The sequence below is a fragment of the Perca flavescens genome, chromosome 13, assembly GCF_004354835.1.
Source record: "Perca flavescens isolate YP-PL-M2 chromosome 13, PFLA_1.0, whole genome shotgun sequence".
NCBI classification, from domain to species: domain Eukaryota; kingdom Metazoa; phylum Chordata; class Actinopteri; order Perciformes; family Percidae; genus Perca; species Perca flavescens.
In genome coordinates, this window is record NC_041343.1 from 7,333,171 (window position 1) to 7,359,077 (window position 25,907).

General features: G+C 39.5%; 1 protein-coding gene across 2 annotated transcripts; it reads left to right on the forward strand.

Moving 5' to 3' along the window:
* The first annotated feature begins 4,819 nt into the window (after nt 1-4,819).
* Nucleotides 4,820-24,427, forward strand: c13h21orf91 (chromosome 13 C21orf91 homolog). Of its 2 annotated transcripts, none has more exons than XM_028595083.1 (6): nt 4,820-4,891; nt 5,253-5,419; nt 8,045-8,178; nt 19,019-19,501; nt 20,837-20,899; nt 21,771-24,427. In XM_028595083.1, the coding sequence occupies exons 3-6, from the start codon at nt 8,052-8,054 to the stop codon at nt 21,947-21,949; spliced, it is 852 nt and encodes a 283-aa protein (XP_028450884.1). In that variant the 5' UTR covers nt 4,820-4,891; nt 5,253-5,419; nt 8,045-8,051; the 3' UTR covers nt 21,950-24,427. The 2 variants fall into 2 exon arrangements, with proteins under 2 accessions (XP_028450884.1, XP_028450885.1); XM_028595084.1 differs by having other exon boundaries at nt 8,048-8,178.
* The last annotated feature ends 1,480 nt before the right edge of the window (nt 24,428-25,907 follow it).

Here is a 25,907-nt window from a genome sequence, read left to right on the forward strand (position 1 = left end):
TGAACCCGGGCCCGCTGCAGCGCCTGCTCTACCAACTGAGCTAACTGAGCGCCCGAAAGAATAGAAAAAAAACAATTACGCCCAACCAAAAACTACAGTAATGCAATTTAGCAGAAAGATCATTTCTAAAGACCAAAATGGCCTAGGCTGAAGCTACAGCTATTATTACTATTATTAGATATTTTTATGGAATTTAGAGGCGACATGTATCTTTAGAGTTTAACCATAAACAAACAGTAATTTCCTTTTCTTACTGTTCAGTTCCCTTCGGTTCAGAGTTGAGCCCGTTCATCACACCCTGTTGAGCAGTGGATGAAGTCAGTCCCTATCATCACATCAGTCATAGGGCATTGTGTGAAGGATACCCGCCTGGGGCCCACTCTCCAATATGTTCAGGAGCAGTCCAACAGGTGCTTTTTCCAGCCTCCGAAATTAAGCTCTGGGCTGTCTGGTTTTTTTTGTTTTTTTTTACTGGCAGGATGTGGCATAACCTGCTATCCAATATGTCTGTCAAGCTGTATTCCTCAGGCCTGGGTACAGTGATGCAACACACATACAGGGATGTAAACGGTGAACAGGTGTGTAACCTAAATGAATAACAGAAAGCAGACGACACATTCAAAGAATCAAGTACCCGGTGCGTTCGAAGAAAACCTTTAATTGGTGTCACATACTCAAGACAAGTAACCACAGGGCGTGGTGTAGGTGACACGGGGATGTATCATTTATCATTTATTAGATACAAGTTAATTAGTGTCCCTGAAATGAAATGCCAGTGTTTAGTAACACTATGTTTTCAGGTGACATCACAGGTCCTAGGGTTGGTGTGGCCGGGTTTGAAACTCAAAACATTCTGACCTGTTAATTTCGTTTATTACTAGTTAAGTAGCTGTACATTTTGTATTCCCAACTTGTATATATTTTAAATATTTGTTCTTGTATTCTATCCTATTATTATTTCATGTATATTGTATCCTAGTATTTTATGTATTAGTATTGTGTTGCTGCTGTAACACTGTAATTTCCCATTTTTGGGATCAATAAATATGTATCTATCTATCTATCTAGTACATTTTTAAGTAACTGGAAGTCAGTTTGACAATGAGAAATAATGTGTTTTGTTAATTTAACTCAATTCAGTAACTCTCTGCATTTCAGAAATATTGTAGTTGTTACTCAACTACATTTATTTGACAGCTTTGGTTACTTTGTAGATTAGGCCTACAATTTGACCATGACCATCTTAGGAAATATGAACATTTTAACCTTTTAAAGTATAAGAGGACTTTTACTTGTAACAGAGTATGTAACACATTGTGGTATTTCTACTTAAGTTAGGGATTTGGGTAACACTTTGCTTAGACCCCCTTTTTAGCATTAATATATCATGTAATTAATGGGTTTTAATGCTATAAATGCTTGATCTAATCTAATAAAGTGGGTTAAAATAAAGTGGTACTTCAATACTTCTCCCATCACGTTCTACAGTACATAATCCTTTATATTATAAGGGCTGAACAGTAATGCGATGGATGAATATGTGTGATTACCATTATCTAAAATACTTCAGCAGTGGCATCCTAATTAACGAAATTACCATTACAGTTGTATTCAATATGATGTATCTCTCACACAACATTAGATGCATCTTAAAAAGATATATATGATACAATATGTCATAGTTTTTAGCAGATTACCATACAACACAGCACTATACTGGACTCAGCTGCTATACATTAGCTAAAAAGAATTGATGTGATAACAGTTTCTTATTTATTGTGGTGTGGAGACGGCTGAGTATTTGTGATCAGTTATAGTGTCTCCAGGATTGCCTTCCTTCTTGTCATACGAGATGTCTGGTTGCTCCTTTGTTTGAGTGTTAGGGACTTTTCAGTTTGGCTGAGTCACTGCTCTGACCGACCAACAACAAAGCCTTCATGAACCACAGAACATGCTGAAGTGATGCAAGGATATATAGTAGATAAAAAGGTGGGTTAATGGCTGTAATCTCTATAAAGGGAACCAAAATCTAAGTATATCTTTCAGAAAAGTATTGATTTATTTTGTTACTTTTTTCATCACCACACAACCCTTTTTCTTTCATTTTCAGTTGCAGACGATGTGAAAACAAAAGCAGCAGCCAATAGTAACAACATCTGTTCTGCACTCTGTGACTGGTTGCTGGGAGAACAGAGCTCATACAGAGAGCTTTGGGCTATTAAACTCCCAACTCTTTTTTTTTTTAACCTCTCCCCTTATTTTAACCTCACAGAACTCGCTGAACAAGATCTGAGGCAAGCTGCAACATGCGGATGCAGCGTCAGGCTGAAAACATGGATGTGGGCGCACTCAGCATTAATGAACTATAAGATTTATGGCTAACTAAGCGAAAGGTGGACACACCATTGAAATGTCACGGAAAGTAATTCAACGATAGACATGAGAGGCAGATAGTTTAAGTTGATTAAGAAGAGGAAAGTATTTTTTATATATAAATATATTAGAATCAGAAAAGTTACACCTACGTGGACTTTGCCTTGACGAATGGTGCATACATAAACAAACAAATATATTAAACTTGAAAAGGAAATAAACAATAAATACAGAAACAGAAACAAATACTGTACACAAAACAGCATAAAAGGGAGGCTGAATGAGTTGAGTGCAAAATACAAAACATATATAGTGATATATTAGTGATGTTATAGACATCACAGAACTGGCCAATTACTCTTCTTTTTTTTAACAATCACTAAAATGTTAAATTTGGCTTTTTATTAGGGGACCTAAATTGTTTGTGTAATCAAAGTGCATTATGGGGGGAAAAGTAGATTCCTGGAAAGGTTAAGTCATAACATAATCACTGAGTGTAGTAAGGTTGAAGTCCACACTGAGGGGGAGCGGGAATATTACTACATAGTAACCGGTGTACCGCAACTGTGTCAACATGTGTCCTATACTCGTCTGGATCTGTTTCCAGATGACATCAGTCTTGGCACCCTTGGCTTATTCGGATGGTAATAGGGCTCACAGCCATGTATTAGCATTAGCTTTATTTAGACTAGATTCTGTTTGATAGCTGCTTAATTCTGGCAGCCTGCAGAAGGCCCTTGTGTAATTGTGTGAAGGTGGTTTCAGCTGCCAGAGGGCCACACAAACTATCCTTGACTATACAGATAGTACAATTTGAACATGTAGCCTGCCTAAAGGCTGTGTTTCTGCCCTCTGCTCCAAGGCACTTGTGTACATATGGGAAGTCATATTGTGCAACTATTTATCTTCATTGAAGAGAGTATTTGTTGGTAAGGTAGAGACAGTACAGAGAGAGAGAGCAATTTCATTACCTTTTGGGAAGCTTTTTTTTTTTTTTTTTTTTTTTTTTTTTTTTTTTTAAATTACCATGTTTATTGTAAGTCTGTGATCATTGTAATGGGTCTTTAATGCAAGTTTGGGTGGTAGTTGTTGTACTACTGCTCTTTGTCCAAGAGATGGCACAAACTCGTTGTAAGCTTGTATGGAGGCTCATTACTGAGTCACATTCCTGAGTCATATTCCAGCACAGTACAGTAGCATTACTTTTTTTTTGTAAATAAACTGTTTCCATTGATGATTTGCGTTTCTTTTTTCTTCTTTTTTAAATCAACAACAACAGTTTATCATGAGTGGTTTTCATATTTAAAATGATGATTTAATGAGGTAAAAACGATTCAGAGGAGAGCTCTTGTATGCCCAAGGAGAGGTGTGGCATGTTGATTGCATAATGCTGGCAGTCTAGCATGCGTTAAGATGCAGAGTGGCCTTATTTGACATTACCATCTGTTAGCTAGATCATCCTGAAATACAACAGCTCACGAGACACAAAGGATATACTGAAAAGACAAACTGCAGTCTGGATGAAACACCACTGACACATGCATAATGTTGTAGCCTACAGTAGACTGCCATTACAGAGGCTATGGATATACAAATTAAATGGCAGTTCCCTGGGGCTATGCAGATCTTGCACAGCTGAAAGAAATGCATGGCCTTTCTGTAAAATACTGACTGATGACCTGAATGGAGTATATGTGATAGCGGCGCAGGCCACGATTATGCAGATGCATTTCCTTTCAAATTTTATTCACGGCCTAATCAGACTGCTCCCTCACTGAACAGAAAAGGTCATTTTGTTGTTTATGATACAAAAAAAAAATTCTAATTAACAGCCATTTGAAAATAACATTTGGAAAATAAATTAGAGCCTTGTTTCTTATGGGGTGTCATGTGGGCCTAGCAGCAGCGTCAGAATAAATTATCAGAGCATAGATGACAACCTCGGACAAGGTTGCATATGCTGTACTGGTGTGGCTCTGAATTGGAGACCTACTGACATTTAGTCATTTTAGAATTATAAGACTTTTGATTTCCATCAATCAATCAACTCTGTGAAGTGGGTGGATTCAACGGTCTGGACTGGACTGTAAAAAGTAGGGTTGGACTATAGACTATAATATTTTTTTTTAGCATCAGTGTTTGTTTTATTAATATGTCCTTGGATGTGGTTCTACTTTTCTGTAGCTGTTTTACCCTTGTCTTTTATGTAGCCTATGTGGAACATGTTTAATGGATGGATGAAAGCCCAATGCAAATTTCCTACAATGTGGGACAATAAAGTGAATCGTGACAAAGGCATAGAAGAAAAATGTTTGCTAAATCAGCTAATTCCAAATAGCAACGGCACTTACTGGTAAAGATATAGGCCTACTAGTAATTGGCTGTTCCTACATGGAGGTAAGCCTACAGGGTTCCATATCGGGCTTTCGTCTTTCGCGGGAATTCCCCACGTGTGACTTCATGTGAAGGAGAATCAAAACCGAATATGCTGAAGATGGAAGAGTCGTTTGAAATACAGGTCTGCAACCTCATACACTTTATACAACAAGGGGAAAATGCTTTTCTATCACTATATTGTATTGGTTACTTTGTATAGTAGGCTATACCATAAAAAGAATTATTCCTTTCTGAACGATAGGGAAATATTTTTATCATGGTTTTGATAACGCTAGGAAGACTTAACTTAATTCAACCGTAGGGGTATATTTACGGCTACTGCTCTCAGAGGCGGCTTGGGTTATGAAACCAATATATTTCCATGAAGTAATTATAGGTATTTCCTCGACAAATAATTTATACGTGGTTGGTGTTTTACTAGGGGCAGAGTCGTAGGTAATTTATCTGTTGATGATTCTTGTCACCCCTTAAAAATCAACTAGTGGGTCATTCCGCTGAGAGGGGAAAGAGGTTCCTGTATCTTGCCGTGACGCGCTCGCGCTGATGTTTGTGTGTGCTCGCCGTGGCGAAGGAGAACCGAGGGGTCCACAGTACACAAAAGGAATAACTGTCCGCAGACGCAACGTTAACGCTACTCTTCAAGATAACGGTGAGTTTCACAAAAGTGCTGTCCTGAAGGTGGCACCTTTATTGTGTTTGATACCTCGCTGTTTAACGCCGCCAAATAACGGTCACGAATCAGCCAGACTAGAGTAACGTTACTCAGAGGATGCCAGTGGGCTGCTAGCTTAACTTCTTGTTAGCAAGTATTTGTTTAACGGTATGTACGTACACACTCTGGTTACTGCGACTCCCTTGAGCCGAAATATCATTCCACACACTTTAAGTCAATTAAACTGCTGACAAGGAGAAAAAAATGCGTTATGGCGAAGGTTAACTGTATATGATCCAACGAAATGAAAAGTTAAAGTGAAATCCGAGCCCTGTTATCGTTGTCATCTGGCTATTCTTCACTGTTGACTGTTTACTAATATATCGCTAACGCTAGTATTAATATAACGTATTATAGTGTTTTAACTTGCATCTCTTGGATGTGGAGCACTGAAAGCTCGTAGGTAAGGATAATATAACCCCCAGCACAGTTAAAGAACTCGGTCAGATGTTGTTGTTTCGCTGTGCTGCTTCTGAGTTAAAGGGCTTCATGTTGTTAAAAACGGCAGGCAACCAGAGCTCTCGATATGAATCAGAACTGTTATAACCCGCGCTCATGACCTGTTGCATCCTTGACAATATTATTGTGGCATGTCACAAGGCAGGGTGAGAGGGGGTTTCGTTTTTGAAAACTATTTTCACAAAAAAATGTCTTTCTTTAAATTAATTTGTCTGGTTTAATTTTCATTTTGTGGCAAAGCTTTGTCCTTATAGTTGTCACGGCCACATTTCCCCAAGGGAAGTCAACAACCTTGAAAACCTTCTTTATTAGCATTTCAAGAGTAACATTCAGTTTAATGTTACTATAGTCCCTAGTTTCTCAAATCCAATTAATAAAAGCATTCTAAATAATAATAATAAAAACGGCATAGAGTTGTATATACTGATTAGTGGTTGACAAATGATTGATAACAGTGATACAGATACCACTACATTGTATCTTGCGGTATGGTATTGCCACACTGACACTAATATTACTAAATGTTTGGTGGGGAAACCTACCCCATAGCAGATGTTTATCTTTCCCTTTAGTCTTTAGTTGCTTCTGCTTTCTGACAATACAAGCTTTTTGTCAGTTTATGGATGTTATACAGCTTACCAAATGTGTTTCCCACAGGTAGTTTTTGTTAGTCTTGGGCTTTGGGTGGTTCTCATACTGTAAAACCAGAATAGATTTGCACACAGCAGTCATTTTTCTTTTCTCAACTCTCAATCTTTTGAAATGAATCCTATTTTCCGTACATGTCACCTTTCATAAAACAAAGTGATCATACTTGAACGGTCTTGAAATGTATGCTCTTTTCCCATGGAGAAAACGTTGTTTTAAGATATGACTGCTAATGTTTGGATAGTTGTTTCTGTGCGTGGATGTCATCAGATTGGAATTGACGCCAAAGGATCAAATAGCATTTTGGCACAGTGAATAGTGAGAGACCGATTGTCCTGTTCAATCTGCTGTGTCAGCACTTGGCTGTACCATTTCATCAGCTTGTCTGGTAATTTATTGATACATCACTGACTAAAAACATGTTAGAAAGGACACTGCCTCTTTTACTGTATTCTGTACCAGAAATAGTGTATGCCAAAATATATTCCCCCCTCTGATACTAATAAAAAAGCTTGGTGGTTTGCAGTCTATAGGTGGTTTGCAGGTATTTAGCCATGTGCCCTCTTTGGGGTGGCAGGAGCTCAACCTGTAGGGCATTGGGCTGGGAACCAGAGGCCTTGTGAGACCGTCCTGATCTCGCAAGCTCCAGTTTTCCGCTCGTAGATCAGTCTGGCATCTTGAGATAGAGAACATTTGGATCTGTTCACCAAACAACCGACCAATCAGCGTTGGTTTTGAGGCGGGTTTAGGTGTGATGCAACGAGAAGCGACTGTTAGTCTAAACAACATGGCAGTTTCCACGGATGAGATGAGTGTAGCTATCGTGCAAGTTTTATCCGAATTAGAAAGTATTCCTTCATTGAAAGAAGAGCAAAAAACGGCACTGGAGGCTTTTCTCGGAGGAAAAGATGTTTTTGCTCTTCTCCCGACTGGTTTCGGCAAGAGTTTGATCTGATTGGTAGATTTGGCCCGTCTATCACCAACATAGGTGGTGATAGACAGATGGTTTATCCAATCAGCTAACCAGTATTACCACTATTACGCCACTTACCAAAAGTTCTCCAACGGAAAGTTCCCAGATGGATATGCCAAGCAAATACGAAGCAATCCATCTGGCGGAGTCAGGTTAGAGGGTCGTTGGTTCAAGTCCCCAAATGGACCAAAGTATGGTGGTGGACTGGTAGCTGGAGAGGTGCCAGTTCACCTCCTGGGCACTGCCACGGTGCTCTTGAGCAAGGCACCGAAACCGCCTGTCCATCGACAGCCATTAGTGCATGTATAGGTACTGAGCATGTGTGTGTATTTCAGGCCTGTGTGTAATGTGTATTCTAACAACATTAAAAACATTGTAATTTCCCTTGCGGGATTAATAAAGTATTAATTATTATTATTATTATTATTATTATTATTATTATTATTATTATTATTATATTCATTGGCTATATTTTTTCCCAGAAGCACAATGGATGAAGAGGAACAGTTTGTGAACATTGATCTGAATGATGACAATGTCTGCAGTGTCTGCAAGCTAGAGACCGAAACAGGGACCATGTCTTTCTGCCATGTCTGCTTTGAACTCAGCATTGAAGGTAAGACACAGGATAAGGGGCGACTATTGCTTGTTTTGTTCATTAGAGTGAAGAGCAAATCAAGTGATGTTGAGGGCCTCTTCACATACAGCTCATATATTTGTGCTTGCTAATGTTTTAAAGCAACCCACAGGTTACAGTATGCTGTGCAGCTTCTTACAGATTATTCTTTTATTTTTAACCACAGCACGACCTTTCCATACAGTATTTTTTAACTCCTGAACACCCACACTCAAAGATGTCTTTCTGATGGGATTAGGATTTAATATTCATCTCAATCTCCAGCAGTTTCACATAAAGCGTTTTTTCCATTATATGGTACCTGCTGGACCCTAGTTTAGCCAGCAGTGTTTTAGTTTTTGTTTTTGTTTTTTGCTGCCTCCAGCTTCTTTTGAAACAAAATGTGTCTTCTGGCTGTGGCAAACCGCAACATGCCAAGCCACGCTCACCTCACGCATGAGGCGGTACTAAATCTGCAATGGAAAAAGGAGGACGGGGCACTGTGGTCGAGCTGGTACTAGCAGTGGATAAGCTCCAATAGAGACAGTTTTATGTGGATATATCAGCACTGGGCTTAGCTGCCAAGAGTCTCCAGCATTTGAATCACACAGATTCTTTTTGATCATCAATTCACATGATAGCGAATATGCACTTGCCACAAGAGGTGTAATACAGCCCCAGAACCTTTCCGATTTGTTAATGTCTCATATGATTGCCCTCCACAAACACTTATTTTATCTTCTCCAGCAACAACATATAGAATATTTGTAGGGGTAATGGGCCTGTAGGACCAAAGCACTCTTTAAAGCAGGCCATTGTGGTTCTCCTGTTTGATGTGCCACTCTAACTCAAGAGCATGCGTTTGAAGTTTTTTCATCCCTTAATTAATGAGTGGCCTATTTGAAGAAGAATGAGAAATCAGAAGGGATTAGATATGCCTCTCATTTGGCACTCGTCTCATAGATCCACAAAGGCTCTTTTCTGCAAGGTGTGTGTGTGTGTGTGTGTGTGTGTGTGTGTGTGTGTGTGTGTGTGTGTGTGTGTGTGTGTGTGTGTGTGTGTGTGTGTGTGTGTGTGTGTGTGTGTGTGTGTGTGTGTGTGTGTGTGTGTGTGTGTGTGTGTGTGTGTGTGTGTGTGTGTGTGCGTGTGTGTGTGTGCGTGTGCGCACGCGTGCAGTATGATTGTGTACAACTGGTAAAACGCCACAATACTGCTGTCTAAGAGTTCCCAGAATGAGCATATCATTCTGTTGACAGCCTATGCATGAATTTATATGTTTATTTTGTTATGGTATAAGGAAGCTGAGTATGGGGGTATTGATTAATCACTCTGCTCTTTGTGTGCTGTAAAAGAGTCTTCAGCCACAGTCTCATACAAGCATTGTTAGAACAGTACTTAACTTAAAGTTGTGTCAGTAAGTGTTTGCAAGTTCATTAATCCCCATTCAGCAGAACAAATAGGGCTGCTCGATTATGGAAAAAAATATAATCACGATTATTTTGGTCAATGTTGAAATCACGGTAATTTAACACGATTACTTGTTGACTTCTGGAAAGATGTTGCAGTTATTGAACTTAACAAAACAGTGGAAAAAGTTACATAAATCAACAGTAAAAAAAACACAGCTGTGAAATTTGCCTTGATATTTTTCCTATTTAAACTTTATTTTTTCATTCAGAACAAAAGAGAAAATAAGTGTTTACTTGCAAAACGTAATGAGCTAAATAATTGTTTTTCTCGATTATTCTGTTTTTGTGATCATTGGGAGCCAAAATCATAATCACGATTATATTTCGATTAGTTGCACAGCCCTAAGAACAAATAATGTAAATAGGATGCAGCCTGGGTTTGCTAGCATTTACAGTACATACAGTAATGTCAAAAGCCTAATTATAACTGATATTATAAGACTTTCTAAAACAGCCTTAGTAGAGGAGTGATCAGTGTAATATGTAGCATGTTTCATTTGTTTACACATTTATCCCTGGTGTTGCATGTTTTAAAACTATATACAGTTTTCAGGGTCACCTTTTTATTGTTTCCTTTGTAGCTCACTACCATCCTATTGGGACATATGAGTTACCGAATGTCCTAAAAGGGATAACCAAAACTTTTACGGATATTGTTATTAATCTGGCACATTCCACCAGGCGGCAGTTGCTTGTCTGGTGTCCTTGTTTGCTCCATTTACTGTTTCAGCCAGGATGCTCTGTGCAGGTAGGAAAAAGTCAGCTGATGGGGTATTTATGTAAGTGTGTCCCGGTTCCCTTAGCTTTTCATTTTTTAGACAAAACAGAGGCACCCTAGGTACCAGTTGTGTCAGACAAGACTTCTCAAACTGCATCAATACCATTGTGTTCTTCTGGGGGTACAGGTTTTGATATGGCCTGTGTGTGGCAATGAAGTGCTATGTAACTATTAGGGTCTAGGGGAGAAGAGGGGGGTTTGCAGACAAGCATGTGTTTCTGATGCAGCTCAGCATTTAATTGGTGGGAGGGGAGCTTGCCATCTGAATGTTGCTACTTTAGGCATGGCTCAGTGGAAACTAAGGCCAAGCCGTGTGCCCGCTGACTGCTCATGTAGACTTAATAGCCATAGTACTCATTCATCCTGTGCATCCTTCGTTAAAAGAGAAGAGAACAAAAGTCTACACAACAGTGTACAAAACCTATGAAGGGGAGAAGATGGTCTTTATCTCCCACACTTCCTAGTGCCTGCCTGTTCTAAACCACATCATGCTATCTCAAGGGTGAATTGCTTCTCCTGAATATTCATTGCCTTCTTGCTATGTGCTTGTTTTGAATATTTAATAGAAGCAGAATTGCTTCTTGTTTTTTTTCTAAAGAATATACCAAGAGTATATTGCGATGTACAAATTGTGGTTGTGTCCTCCATAAAGGCCCTCACATGAACTTAGTGTGAACCGTTATAAAGTCCATTTATTGCAATAGTTAGTTTGCAAATGTCATCTCCCTAAAGAACATATATAATGCTCTTTTTCTTTATTAATTGGTGTACAAAAAGCAGTGTCTTGTAGATACTTTAGATAATACTTGTATTACTCATACTTGTTGACTAATTGGTAAAAAAAAACATTTGTTCTGGGTGTAAATGTATAAATATAGTACAGTACTGCTTTTCTGCCAAGTGGTGCTGAAGATGAGTCAACGTGATTGTCAAAAAAGGTCTGTTTAATGTAATTAGTATTGTTTGTAAAGAGAAACAAATGGTTCATGCAGGTAGTATTTGTTTTCACCCATTATTATAAGGAAAACCCACCCAAGCATATTTGATGCATTGTTGTTTTTATTAAAATCACACAGATTCTGAATGTCCTTGTGAAAGGGGTACTCCAATGATTTAGTATTGCACTTCCATAAATCAGGGGGATTTACAAGATACAGATTAACAAAGGAATGGTGAAAGTCGAAGCAGCAGAAGCCGAAATATCTTGTTTTTTAATCCCTAGGATGGAATGACGTCATCAGGGTTATTTTTTCCAAACCTCCTTCCAGAGTCACAAAACAACTGGTTTCACAGGTTGAGTAGTACTCCTCATGATGTGGAAAATCAGTGGAGGGCCCTGTTTTGTATTTTTTAAATAATTCTGAACACATTGTTGTTGGTGGTGTGACGCTCACCAACCACTGGCCACTGCAACGGTGTAGGTTTGTCACAGGAGAGAGCAGGCCCAGTATGAGTTTATTGCTTAATCTTAAGTATTCATTTCCACCCACATCCTCTCTCCGCTCTGCTTGGAGGCTTGCACGACATGGGGGTGTTCAGACATGTCTGTTTAAACACTAGCTGCTGACACACAGTTGTCACAGTTAAAGCGTACTTACTCAGTACTGTTCAGCAACTTAAACACAAACAAGATCCACTAATAATCAAATCATTTGTCATCTTCAGATTTCAATAGATTATATGTAATATGTATGGGCTTGGAGCCAGGTGCTTGTGTTGACAGGGTGCAGAGTTGTTTATCAGCAAGGCTTCAGCCCACAGTACCACCAGGTGCAGATTGCAGAAGTACAGTTCGACGCAGGATGAATGTTCAGGAAGTGCAGCCTTTGTTGTAGCTCCAAGTGTTTGTTTCCTAAGGAAACTGCTTTGGCCTGTGTGTGCTGCTTCAATCAAAAAAATATTGAATAGAAATTGCTTCTATTTATATATTGCTCAACCTCTGCCCAACAGGGCATTTCTTCTTTTAGATCTTTCTTTTCTTTTTGCTTACTGCACCATCTGAGTTGTGGACTACACATGGTTACACAGCCTTGAGCGTCAACACGGTACAGCAGAAAACAAGAGAGCTACTGCAGAGGCCACACCAAGAGCCAGTTCAGCCAGTCTCCAATCATTGGTATTCTTCTTCACATGAGTAGGTACATGTGCAAAAGTCATGATAAAGAAATAGTGGGGCCCCTAAAATTAAGTCAGTCTATTATCTGTTTTTATTATTGGTTAAATATTTGATTCTTATTGGTCAATCACAGCATTCTGCATCTGTTATTTCTCATACCACTGATCAGCAGATCACAAAGGGAGAGAGAGGGGGAGTAAACTGGGATCGCTAACACCGCTGATGGCATCAATGCAAACAGAGCATTAGTTAGCTCCATGTTTAGCTCACTCACCTGGGCCACCTGGCTTCCAGTTGGTCCCTGCCGGCCGTTCTGGTTATTAACAATTGTCAATAAAGATTAATTTGAAAGCTGCGAGGCATGTAAAAGTTTGTTTGCTCGAAGAAGTATTTTTCATAGCAGAGGTCTGTTACCACTAAAGTTCACAATGCTAACCAGCTCTCTCTTCTAAGTTTTTAAACCAGCAAAAATGGCCAAATTAATGACAATATCACATATTCATCAGACTTAATTGTTTGAATCTGATTGCTCAGTGCAGCATATTTCAAACCAGGCAGGGCTTTTTGAACCGGCCTTATTGGATGTGACAAGCTGTGCTATGTAAAAACCTGAGGGATTTGACACTAGTATTGTAACCTCCAGCTTCTCACACAGTCTTGTGGTCTTCTCTGGCTCCTTGTCAGACAAGATGTCTGCTGAGCTGCCAGGTTCAAGCCCAGCACCTTTAATCCTTTATCTGCTTACATAATACAGGCAGATTTTTTGCAGAGACCCGGTAGCATTACCAGCTGAGTTTGGAGTGAGAAAAACCGAAAATTCCAACAGGCAGAGGCTGAATGATGCAGCTGGTGCTGATTCTGGTTGCTGCTCTGCAGGGGCTATTGTAGCTCATTCATTGTTTGTGAACTCTTCACCCTGGGATGTGGAGAGGCCTAATTATGTTGCTGCCTTTGGTAGCTGTATGTTTGACCACAGTTGGGGTCCAGAGATCTGCTGAACCTACTGCATGGTCCCGGTTACGTACATAGTGCTTTAATTATAATGGACTGCTTTCCATGTGAATCTATCATTGGTTTGAATAAATAGCTCCATTTTTAAAGTGTATTCCCTTCATTAGCCTCACAAGGATGTTAATTGTCTCATGGGGTTGATATTTTTTTATGTGTTGTCTAAAGTAATTAGCCCCGCCGGTGGGGGCTGCAGGATGTGCTGAAAAAAAGAATGTTTGGATAGAATCTACTTTTGGTGAAATGCAACCCAACGTCATGCTGCGGTGGCCAATCATGTAAGCGGCGATCAGACTTGTTGGTCCGTTTTGAAGCGGCGTGCGAGTCCCGTAATTATCCCTGCCGGAAGAAAGTCTTAAAAAACACTATGAAGGTAAAAAACAAAACACAAGTGCTTAACTGCCCAGGAGTTTGTGCAACAGCACAAAGCACAGTCCCTCTGTCTCTTTTCTTTCTCTCTTTTTCCATGAAATCAAGCTGCCTTCAAGTGCGGTCTGAAAACAATAATTGTGAAATAAAGTTTCACAATTTTTTTGTTCAATAACACAACAGGACGTCACACCAATGGGCCATTTAAGTGACACTCCCACACCGCCTCACAACCCTGCGGTCCCTGTTTCCATTCATAAGTGGCTGGAATTCTTTACTTACATCCCATAAAAGATGATTTCCATTGTAAAAGTATTAATTACGTTATGACAGGATTAGCCTGATTTATTGTAATTACATTTTTTAGATCAATTAGATGTTGTTATGCTAAGTCATAATGGTTAACTTTTGTTCTAATTTTTTTATGGGGAATCTCCTTTTTTAATAATTTGGAAAGATCATTTGTCGTCAGAAGAATTTTCATACAGTGTGTTCAGTATTTAAGGATTCTCAATCCAGTTGCTCATTCCAATTCCAATTGTTTTAAACATGTTTGACATTTAATGACTAGAACTGGGACCATCGGCATTACTGGTGTTTAGTTAGAGAAACTTGATCTCAGGAGTTTAGTCTGTGTTGCCTCTTCCTCCACCCAAAGCAGCTGAAGCAGGTGGAATAGCTATTGTGTTTCATTTTGGTAAGTATGGTTTCTTGCAACTGTGTAATGGCATTGGCAGCTAGTCTGTAGGTGCTGTTGCGGAAGGTCTGTGGTGGTTAACAGGTGGTTTGAATTCGGTGGTGGTCACGTGAGCTCTATGTTGGTGTCAGAATTGGTCCGTGCAGCTGCTGACAAGACATACTTCTAAGCTGTGCCATGCAGCTGTGTTTGACACCTTACCACGATGACCTCTCTCCAACGTGTCCCAATACCAGATCTCAACCATTCATCTCCGCGTAAGTGTGTCAAGGTTCGAGTGTCCTTGCTCAGCACATTGACATATTGTTCAGAGCAAAACCAGAAGTCTGTAGAAGGTTGCTCTAGGGAGGACAACATGCGTCACTCTGTTCATTGCACTTTAATGTAAAACAGAACAGCGTCTGTATTATACTCTGCAAACATACATAAAGGCTACGAGCACAATTGTATGCATTGAAGCTTTAGGCTGAGATCTCTTTCCATGATGGCACCCACAAGACCAAGTCTGTAGAGTAGAAGTCTCAGTTAAATATGGGCAACTCTGCAACTACTAAATAGAAAGCAGGACTAGATCAAACAGAGGGATGTTATCTCTCTACAGCCTGAGGATTATTATGCTGTTGTGTTGGAAGAGTTTCCTTGGTTACTTTACAATTATTAGTATTATCCAAACAGGCATCTTTCTACCTCTGAGTTTTAGTGCTGCTTCACCAGTTTCTAAACTTTTCCCTACCAAAATTCTTACATTTCCCTTCAAATGACCAAAAGCTTTTGATATTTTTTTTGTCTTCAGTTCACCTGGAATATAACCCTTCACTTAATATGCAGATAAAACGTAGTCAAAGATGCTCCCTGTTTAATCCCTGACTTAAGACATAAGCATACTTATAACATTGTTTTCTTTTCATATCAGGAGTATTATTTCTTGTTTTAAATAACCTGGACCAATTGATTTCAGATTTGATCAAGGCTCTTATGATTTAAGTGGTGTATAATTATTTACATATGCTCTCTGAAACAACTGAAAACAATGAATAACACCAGGGTATTTATGTTTTACGTCAAACCTAAGCCTGTGCTTTGTCTCTTGTTTCACTAAATGACAGACTTGACGCATTGGTCACCAGTGTTGTTGTGCTTAATGTCTCTAGCTGTCACAGCTGAACAATGTGGATTCACCTCGAGGTGTGTGTGTGTGTGTGTGTGTGTGTGTGTGTGTGTGTGTGTGTGTGTGTGTGTGTGTGTGTGTGTGTGTGTGTGTGTGTGTGTGTGTGTGTGTGTGTGTGTGTGTGTGTGTGTGTGTGTGTGTGTGTGTGTGTGTGTGTGTGTGTGTGTGTGTGTGTGTGGCCATGAAAGACCCTAGTGCTAAGCTGCTTAGCTGGAGTGAGGTCTTTGGCTGGTACTGCACTGGCCTGGTTGTGGGCCTATGATTTTTCTGCTAGGCAAGTGGTAGTCAGCAGGCACGGCGCCAGGATTCCAGTTTTGGATGGGCCAGACCAATTGTGGGTGGGCCTTAAATTAAAAACGTTATCAAATCCCTGTTTAACCTAATAAAAATGACAGGCTAATATACTGTTCTATTATATATATTATATGTGCTTACATAATAAAGATTGTAATAGCTTGATGCTATTTATATGTTGTTGCATTGTAAAAAGTTTCGGTGCAAAGGACGGACCTATCCGCAATCGCTCCTTGGTTCTGCCCAAAAGAAGAGCGCTTTGGAATCTCTATTACGCACCATACCTGGCTGTGCTATAGCGCATCTCTCCTAACCTAAGGCCTATAGACTGTAAAAGTAGTCAGGAATCTAATATTTCCCCAAAACATAGTTTAGTTCTGCTCGTATAACATGAGGCCAAATATTTCACAATTCTTTTCAACTGTTTTAAGTTTTCAACCATATACAGATCAACAACACTGCCCGACAGTTCCAATCAATACTCGGCCACAGAACGCGTTCATTGACAACGTCATCTGTCATGTAAAACAAGACTCAAGTTATTTCCTTACTTTAGTGTGATGATTCATGTTAAAAACATGTTTAACAAAAATAAATAAATCGCATTAATAGCCCTAAAGCATTATTGGCCATAACAAGAGAAAACCATGAGGGAAAAAACAACTTGACAACAGTAACAAGCTGTTATAGAAATAGAACTGCGCCTGCAGCTTCTGTAGCGGGTTATGAATTGATTATTTCAATCCATATATCTCATATAACGACATAATACAATACAGGCAGAGTAGCAACATAACTTACTGTTATCCTCTGGCGGTCCTACACAATTAAACTCAGCAGAAGAAGTGACCGGATACTTTAGCACTGGTTGAGTTGCGGGCTCATCCACGGAAGACCGATCCACAGGGCTGTATCCATAGGGGCTATATCATCCACTCGCGAGGCAGAGGCAAAGGCTATAGCACCGGCGCTGGTCGCGCTAACCGCTCTGGCCGCGTTAGCATCCTGCGGTGTCCGAGACAAAGATGTGCTCGGCGTTGTGGATCTCAGCTCTCCTTCATCTCCTGGTTGCAGCAGTGACTCTGAGACCGTTCGTGCACGTTTGAGGTACCTAAATAACGGCTGTTGCAACCTTGTCCTTTACTGGAAATGATTTCCACACTCTCAGACCACTGGGAGCTAGCCTAGCATACCGACAAGCTACATCCGATCTGAACCTCACTGTCTGCTGAACTTGCGCAGAAACATGAAAATAGACATGACCAGTTTTTTTAAATTGTTTTTGAAAACTAAACATTTAGACAATTTTAGCACAAATTATGAGATTATTTGCCGATTTTTAATAATTCTTCACCAAATTATAACATATTAATTAATTAATGTTTTTTGAGGAAATGTTTTGGGTGGGCCTGTTGAAAAGTGGGTGGGCCTAGGCCCGTCAGGCCCACCCATAATGCCGTGCCTGGTAGTCAGTGTATTGTTATGGTAGTCTAAGGACTGAGACAGATCAGATTATAACATGGCTGTTTCTGTTTGATAGCCAGAAAGCTCCTGCAGCTAGTAAAGCATCTGGAGGTTTATTGGCCAATCAACATGTATATATTCTCACACATGATGCCTTATAGTTACCTTACAAGACTAATCTCTTGTAAAGATGTTTTTCTAGGCACTCAGGTCTGACCACAAATATGCAAAAACTAAGAATAGACCTTTGTGTACACATTTGTGTAATGGTCTAAAACCTTCCTATGTTCTGAGGCATATAAGATATACTGAATGACCCACGTTAGGTATTTTGCTTTGATCCTACAGGGGACAGAAATATAACAAGACATTTGTCTTTACAACAAATTGGTACTTAAAGGAGGTTTTACGTGCGTGCGTGTGACTTTAATAAGGGCCCTGCAGACCACACTAAACATGAGGGCTCTGTGTAGTAATTTCCTTGTGCTAATGTTCCTATGCTCATATGTCTGCTGGTGAAGCGCTGAGAAATGTATGCCAGGTAAACTTACCCAAGTGAGCTCTTTAATCTATGGCCAACAGTGACTAATCTCCTTTCCCCAGGCTCCAATACAGACGTCTGTGTGCTGAGAAATGCAGGCTGTGAGAAGAAGGCCATTACTATCTCTTGCACACACACAGTTTTCACTTTTGTTCTCTTTCACCTTCAGTCTCCTTTTTGTTTATCAAGATCTGTCCCATTTTACTCCGAGGTTAGATCCTCTGTGCATGCTAAAATGGTACCAATGTGACCTGTTTCTGACCGGATCCAGTAAGCACTTGTTCTTCCTATAGAGGTACTTCCAAGGAATGTAGTCTTAATTATATAGAACAAGTTCTTATCCTGCTTCCTTTTAGACCAGAAAGGTCTGGAACCCAGGCTCATATATGAATACTAAGGTCTTTTGTATGTTTTCACACAAACAATTATTTTCGTATAACAATAAGAAAATAATTTGCATCTTTCTTGTTGTTTGACAAGTACAGGTATATTAAAAAACTGATCATTTTGATCATTTGAATGAAATGCTGCTTCATGTGGACAGAGACACTCAGTGCACCTTCCTCCTTTCTGTTGCCTAGTAAAAATGTTCAAAATATGCTTTATGTGTTTGCATTGAGACTGTGTTAATCTGTTATCCCTGCTATCTCAACGCTCTCCTGGCTAATCCACTGCACACTAAGCAGCTTTCACAGAGAGATTGCGATAGGTCAATCTGCTAGTTTAGCTTGCTTTCATACTGGTTTATTTTTTTGCTGTGGCAATAGGTCAGTACTGTTGTTGCTCACTTCTTGAGATCACTGCTTTATTTCTTTTTACGGATAAGGGACCCTGCATCTTGGAGTTCACTGTAACATTGCCAAACGATTTGTGTGGCTGTAGCCTTCAGTTGTATTGTACCTATTGGCTCATTGCTTTCTTTCTGTATGAATGCAGGTGTCTCCTCTGCTACCTTATTGCACTCAAAGTCCTTGCGCGGCCACAGAGACTGCTTTGAGAAATGCCACCTCATCGCCAACCAGAAGCTGTCACGTTCCAAGGTCTCCCAAAGTGCCTACGAGGGCATGAAGCTGGCCTTCAGCCAGAAATTGAACCGCATCATCCAGTATGCCCAGAACAAAGACTCTGTCTCCTCCAACGGCCCCAGCAGACGAGGGGCCAAGCTTCTTTGTTACAGCCAACAGAGTGACCGCAAGCTGCTGCCCCAGTCGGATGCCCAGGTGCCCCGCTACACGCCCTGCTGGGACAGGGGCAAGGCAACAGGTTACAAGATGGGGATGTTGGAGTGCCACACCGTGGATGAGCTGGGGCTGCTGCAGGAGTCACAATCCGATAGCTGGAAAGGTCTACGCAGCCGGAACCAATTGTCAGGAGGAGGACAGAGACAGCACAGGCACCTGGGCCACAGCAGAGAGGAATGTGAGCACATTTAAGTAGTAACTTTAGTTTTATCTGTGTGTGTAATTGAAGCAGCAGTGGAAGGTTTGATTTTTTTTTTGTTTTTCTTCTTTTGAAGGAAGAATAGTGTCGACAATATGTCTACAGAAATGTGTTCTCTGTGCCTTTCTTCTCTCTGACTCTCTTCTTTCCGTCTTAAACATTCAGTGTGATCTCTGAGATTTCTAAAGCCTCTGAACATGTATTAGTTCAAAGGCAGCAGACAAAACAGTAAGACAGGAACAGAAAATGTGTTCTTTTTTTTTTATCAGAATGTATTTTATTGAGCCAAAGATTATTGTACCATAGTCAAATCAGCGCTCATTTTGTAGGAAAGTGGAAGTAATATTACAATCATTAATATGTAAAACATTTGGTGCAAAATACATAATTTAAACAAACAGAGCAAAAAGAAACATAAAATAAACACAAGAGACCTTCATTTCCCCATACCCTTCCCATTCTTCAACCTACTAGTCTTACTCATCCAACTCACTAAAGAGATACAAGATATGCACATATGTATTCTACAACTTTCACTGTGACAGGTATGGCACAAAGAGCTGCCAAGCTAGTTTGTCCTTTTAATAGAAAATACATTCTTACTTGGTCTGTCTCTTTGCTATGATCACTCCAGAGTTAATTTTCTTATAACCTCGAGATAGAGTATGCCCTTGGCTTTCTCAAGTCTTGTCACTACTAAAGCTGCTTGTGACTTCAGACTGCAGAAAGAGTCTTCCACTGGTCCCTATTTAAAATGCTGTGCTTTTAAATTAAGGTATTTCACATTTATACAGTTTGCACGTATTTGTTTGCATATCTTATACATCTTGAGCTTAGATATTTCTGTATACAGTATGCCGGTATTGGCTATTAACTTTAAACGTCATTTTTAATACTACTTCTACTTACATAAACAGCAAAACCTTTTATTTTGGTTTGTAGTTAGAGACCAAGAAAGAAGAAAAGCTTGTATTTGAATGCAGCCAAATTCACTATATAGTTGTATTCATTAACATATTGTTCTGTTTTTGTTGTGAGACAACAGGATGAGTCTGAAATACATGACTCAAAAGCCAAGCTGCTGAGCTACAGATGCAGAAACAAATTATTTTACAGTTACAGCAGCGTCGCACAAAATAAGTCAAAATACAGGTTATTAATGACAGCAACTGTGCTGTGAGATCGGCTATATTGACCTTTTTAAAATGAGTGTGTCTGTGTGATATGTGTCTGAAGACATATCCAGTGACGGAGCTCAGTCAGATGCATGTAGTCCTTACACTGTCTAATCAAAACTGTTTGTTTTTCTTTTAGTGACTAAAATGAGTGTGGACGAACTCCATCAGCTGAACTCCCAGCTACTGATGCAGATTCAAAGTATGTGTTTTTTTTTTCTGGCATTCTGTGTTAAGTTGTGCGTTACAGCAGATTGAAGGGAAAACAACCCTTGGCATAAAGTTCAAAGCATTTTAATCATCAAAATTTAAAACGGAACGTTTTTTTTGTCATCTTCAATCTGCAGTGATTATCTGTAATAAATCCCCATATTAGATTTTTGGAAAAAGCTGTAGAAAGTGTTTTGACTTGCAGCATCCACAGACACTATAAAGCAGGGGCTAATATAGACTGGAAGGCTTCTCTAGTCAACACATTATCTCCTTCCATGTGACCAGCTGTGTTGAATGGGGCCCTGTGTAGTGTTTGCTCATGCATTCCCTGACTGTCTGTCCACTCCAGTCTTTATCAGTTAGACCTATTGTTTGCTACACACAGTAACAGCTAAGCTACACATGTCTCTTCTCAAGCAAGTTTAAAGTTGACCTCTGTATGGTCAAGTACCCACTAGACCATGGCAAGGGCAAATGTAGCAGTGTCATAGAGAGTTTTGGCACACGTCTTTTTAATTGCCCCCCCAGCTAATGTGAGATGTCCTCTGATGAAGTGAAGTTTAGTGGGTGTCTGGCCTACACAGTCAGCAGTCAGTTCCACATATTTTCATGACTGTACTCAAAACAGATGGGGAGGTTATTGCTCTTATACAAGATTTGTATAATATAAATAATTATTTTCTATTAAAAATGTGTCCATGTCCATAAACATGTTTTAAATGAGTGTCCCTCAGCTGCAGAACACTGACATCCTTGACTGGAGTTTTTTTTGTCATGTTGTCTTTGCTCTCTGCTCCTTCAGTAATCAATATTACTCTCTCCCTCTCCCTCTCCCTCCCTCCCTCCCTCCCTCCCCACAGAGGTCTTTGAGGAGCTGACTGGGGCAGTGCAGGAAAAAGACTCGTTGGCATCGGAGCTGCACGTGCGTCACATTGCCATCGAGCAGCTCTTTAAGAACTGTGCCAAGCTGCCCTTGCTGCACATTAGCAGGGCCGGGGTCAAGGCCAGCAGCAGCAGCAGCGGAGGCCCTGTGGAGTGAGGTGGGGCTTCTGTTCTGTCTCTGCAGCTGTCCAGGAAGCTAGACAAACACTTCAAAGAGCCTTTATGTATATTGAGTGACTTTTACGACACTAAGGTGACGTTGAGTTGTTAGATCTGCTTTTAGAGCAGCATTTAGGGCTGGGTTGACACGGCCTCTGTTCTCATGGTTGCAGTGATGATGCAAGGATTAATGGTGGTTTGCAGTACAAAACAAATTGCTGGTCTGGCATGCGGCCTGAGTTCCACCCATCTCATGTAGCCAGGATGCATGTTAATACCAGGTGGAATGGGGCTCAGAGTTTCCTGGCACGGTACTCGGTGAGGACATGTTCATATTGGGCATGATCCTTAAAGGACCTCTTTTAAGATTGACCTTAATATAGACTGAAAAACAGTTTGTTTGCATACTTTTACAGAAATGGTTGCAGTTTTTATTTTATTTTGTTCAGTTTGCTGTTGAACATTTCCATTTTCAATTGTTTTCATTTTCTGTAGATACATTTTCAAGTTATTTTTTTTTTACCTTCCCATGTCAGACGTGAATATTCAAATATGGGTTTTAGCACAGCTTAATACTCCTCTATATGTTATCTGATGGTTCTCTGTAGAAAGTGGTTAAGTACAGTATTTTGTAACGTGGTTTGGTGCAGAATACTTGATGCAGATTAGCTGGATGATGTCTGTCGTATTTATAGCACCAGCCACTGCCAGCGGTAGTGTCTGATTACTGCTTTAGACTACTGCTTTAATGTAAAGCATGAACGAGGTTTTAGCTTTTTCTTGCAGCTGCACACTGGCAATATAATGGTATGAAACACACGTTTTTGACTTGCCTTCAAAGTGCCCTAATATCACTTGATAGTTTATGAAAACTGTGGTGATCAGACTGATTCAACAGTAAAAAAGGAAGAAAAAAAAAAGAGCAAGACAACACCCTTAAGTACCCTATAGCATCTCTGCAACAAAGACCGATCAAAGTGTGAATGTTAACAGGCTATACTAGCTTAGCAGGGTTTTGTTTGTGTGGGTGATAACTATTTTGGAAGTGTCCATAAACCAATACTTTGTAACAGCTGGTTGTTAAGCAGAAAGTGGAAATATCAGTTAATATACCCGTGACTTAAAGTGATAGGTATTTTGTTTTTAGTTTAACTTTTGGATTTGTAGTTACTATTAATGCTGGTGAGATTTACTTGATTTTTAGCACAGATCTGTCTGTTATATAGCTGTGAAGCACAAGTCGTAGGTATGGCTATACACTGAATGAGGGCTATCGGAAGAAGAAAAGTTTAACTATTGGGGAAAAAAAAGAATCCAGCTGTCAAACCAAAGTCCGTATTTGTTCTGTATCACATGTGAACTGTAAGCATTTTACTATTTTCCATTAGCAGAGGAAGATGCGATACCAAACGGATTTAAAATGTATGTGGCGTTTGTGGTTTACTCTGTTTGGTTCAGTGTGTGTAATAATGAACCATAGATTTTTTTTTTTCTCTCTCTCTCTAACTGTGTTGTTGTGGAAATGAATTGTTTTCAAGGGCACACAGCGTATGTTATATGATTTTGTTTTATTTACAGTTTTCATTTTTCTTTAATGTGCAGTGTTAACTGTTGTTGCCCTCTCTCCTGTACTGAGCTAAGTTGATGTCACAGCAATACAAACAGGATAGTTAGGTTGACTGTGCCTCTGGAGGTCCCTGACTACCGAACAAAAGGAGACATAGGGGATGATATTAACAGTCAGTGTGTTAAGCCTGCAGTTTTGGTTATTTTGTTATCCAGGAACCCTATGCAAGAAAGAAACAAATAAATCAGAAGCCTTATTAAATAGGAAATATCTAAAAGAATATTGGTTATCTGAGTTTTCCTCAGAGGAGTCTGAGTTACTCGATTATAATAAAGCTGGGGAAAGACAAGGTTATATTCAGATTAATGTTTAGAAAAACTCAGAATTGTCACCCTCTCTTTTGCTCTCTTTGTAAGAGATTCAATGAATTCGACCCCTTTTAGGGTTTCAAGTTAAAGGTTTTAGCTCCATTTTAAGCTCATGTCTTGATTTCTTTGGATAACTGTATGCTTGTGCTTGAGTGTATTCAGATTACTGGTCCTTAATGCAAGTCACTCAATCTTCAGTTGTATGTTTGTTTTATTTGTGTTTTAATTATGAATGCTGTGTCTTTTTGTGCACTGTGGAAACATGCCTGGGCCTGTGCCTCTGCACAGCAGAAAATCCAGACTGCCTGGATTTGGTTGTCTCATTATCTTTTACTGGAGATGTAAGCATACCTGTTACACTTCCCTTGGACTTGGCTCTTCCTTCATTTGTTTTCTAACGTTGAGCAAGGCTGCATTTGTGTTGTGTGATGATTCTATTTATTGTGTGTGTTCATGGAACTTACACATGCTGTGTGATTTGTGCTTAAGTGACAGTTTGTATCTTTTTGTAAAATGTTTCAATAAAATTATTTTTACTACATACTGTGATATGCTGGAGTTTTCCCGATTGTGGCCTCGGCTACGGGGATAAGAATGGTGGTATGATTGATATTCACATTATTATATATAAATGAATGTGCCAGCCACTAAATGGGAGATCGACAAAAAATGTAAAACGAGAACAGCAGCAACTCCGCCGAATCAACTGCAACAACTTATGTTCAGAAATACTGAAGCATTTCAACATATCTGTCAAAGGCTTGAATACTGTAGCCACCCATATTTGAGTTCATTTATGATTGGCTGATTAGCACCAGGTGTGCTGACATCATGGTTTTACTGGCATTGTAAACTGTATAAAGTGAAATGTTGGCCTTGTATACAGTCATGCGTTACATTAACGCACACCTTTACTATCTCAATATCTCCTCACATGCACATATTCTTTGTATTTTATACTGTGAACATTTGCACACCCCCAGTCAATATTCTGCACATTTCCTGGACAAAACTGTACAGCTCTTCCACTATAAAAAAAAACATATTTAAGCATTTCCTATACATTTTTTACATTTTCTACTGTAAATGTTTCTATTTTATATAATGTTTCTTGAATTTTGCACTGTTTATTGTTGTGCACCAAATCTCCAAGACAAATTCCTTGTATCTGCAAACCTACTTGGCAATAAAACCCTTTTCTGATTATTGTGAGGCACATTTAAGAATCAAACTGATACTATGATTTATACTGTTGTAAACGGGCAACGCAAAACATGACTGCAGGCACTGAATACGTGCTAAATCCACCATCATTTAACCTGATTATGACCTAGTTGTTGACTTCTTGGATTTATAGATGGACTGCACAGTTATTACAAGACTGTTCACTGTGTATTGTGTGGTAGATGGAGGTTGGGTGCCCTCTTGTGGACTAAATGTGTTAAATACATGAGCCTAGCGGTTGTAATGAGTGTTATTTCTGGGTAACAATGCACCCTGCTATGTGTTAAACTTTTTAAGGATCAAAAGGGATTCAAGTCCCTTTTGAAACATTGCGTTGTTCTGACTATTATAATTGCAAGTTGCCAGTTGATATTAGTTGTTATAAAAACTTGAGAATTAGTTGTAAAGGCTTAGCATAGTTATGAAAACTTGATAGTAGTTATAAAAACATGGGAATTAGTTGGAGGGACAAGTTATTTTTGTACCCTCAACTATTATCGTTACATTGCAGGGCTTGACATTAACTTTTTGAGGCACTTGTCCTTTGGACAAGTACATTTAGGTTTCACTTGTCCATGCATAAAAGTCACTTGTCCGGGTAAATATTCATCATTTTATAAAAAAAATTGTGTTTTGCTAATGCAGAATTTGAACAAACCATTGAAAGCCTCCAAACACTATCAACATTAATACAATTCTGTTGAAACAGTAGAAACAAATGTGCCCCAGGTTGATTTCCCCTTTAACAAGAAAAAAGGATCTCCAGACTCCATAATACAAAGTAATATGTTGCATGC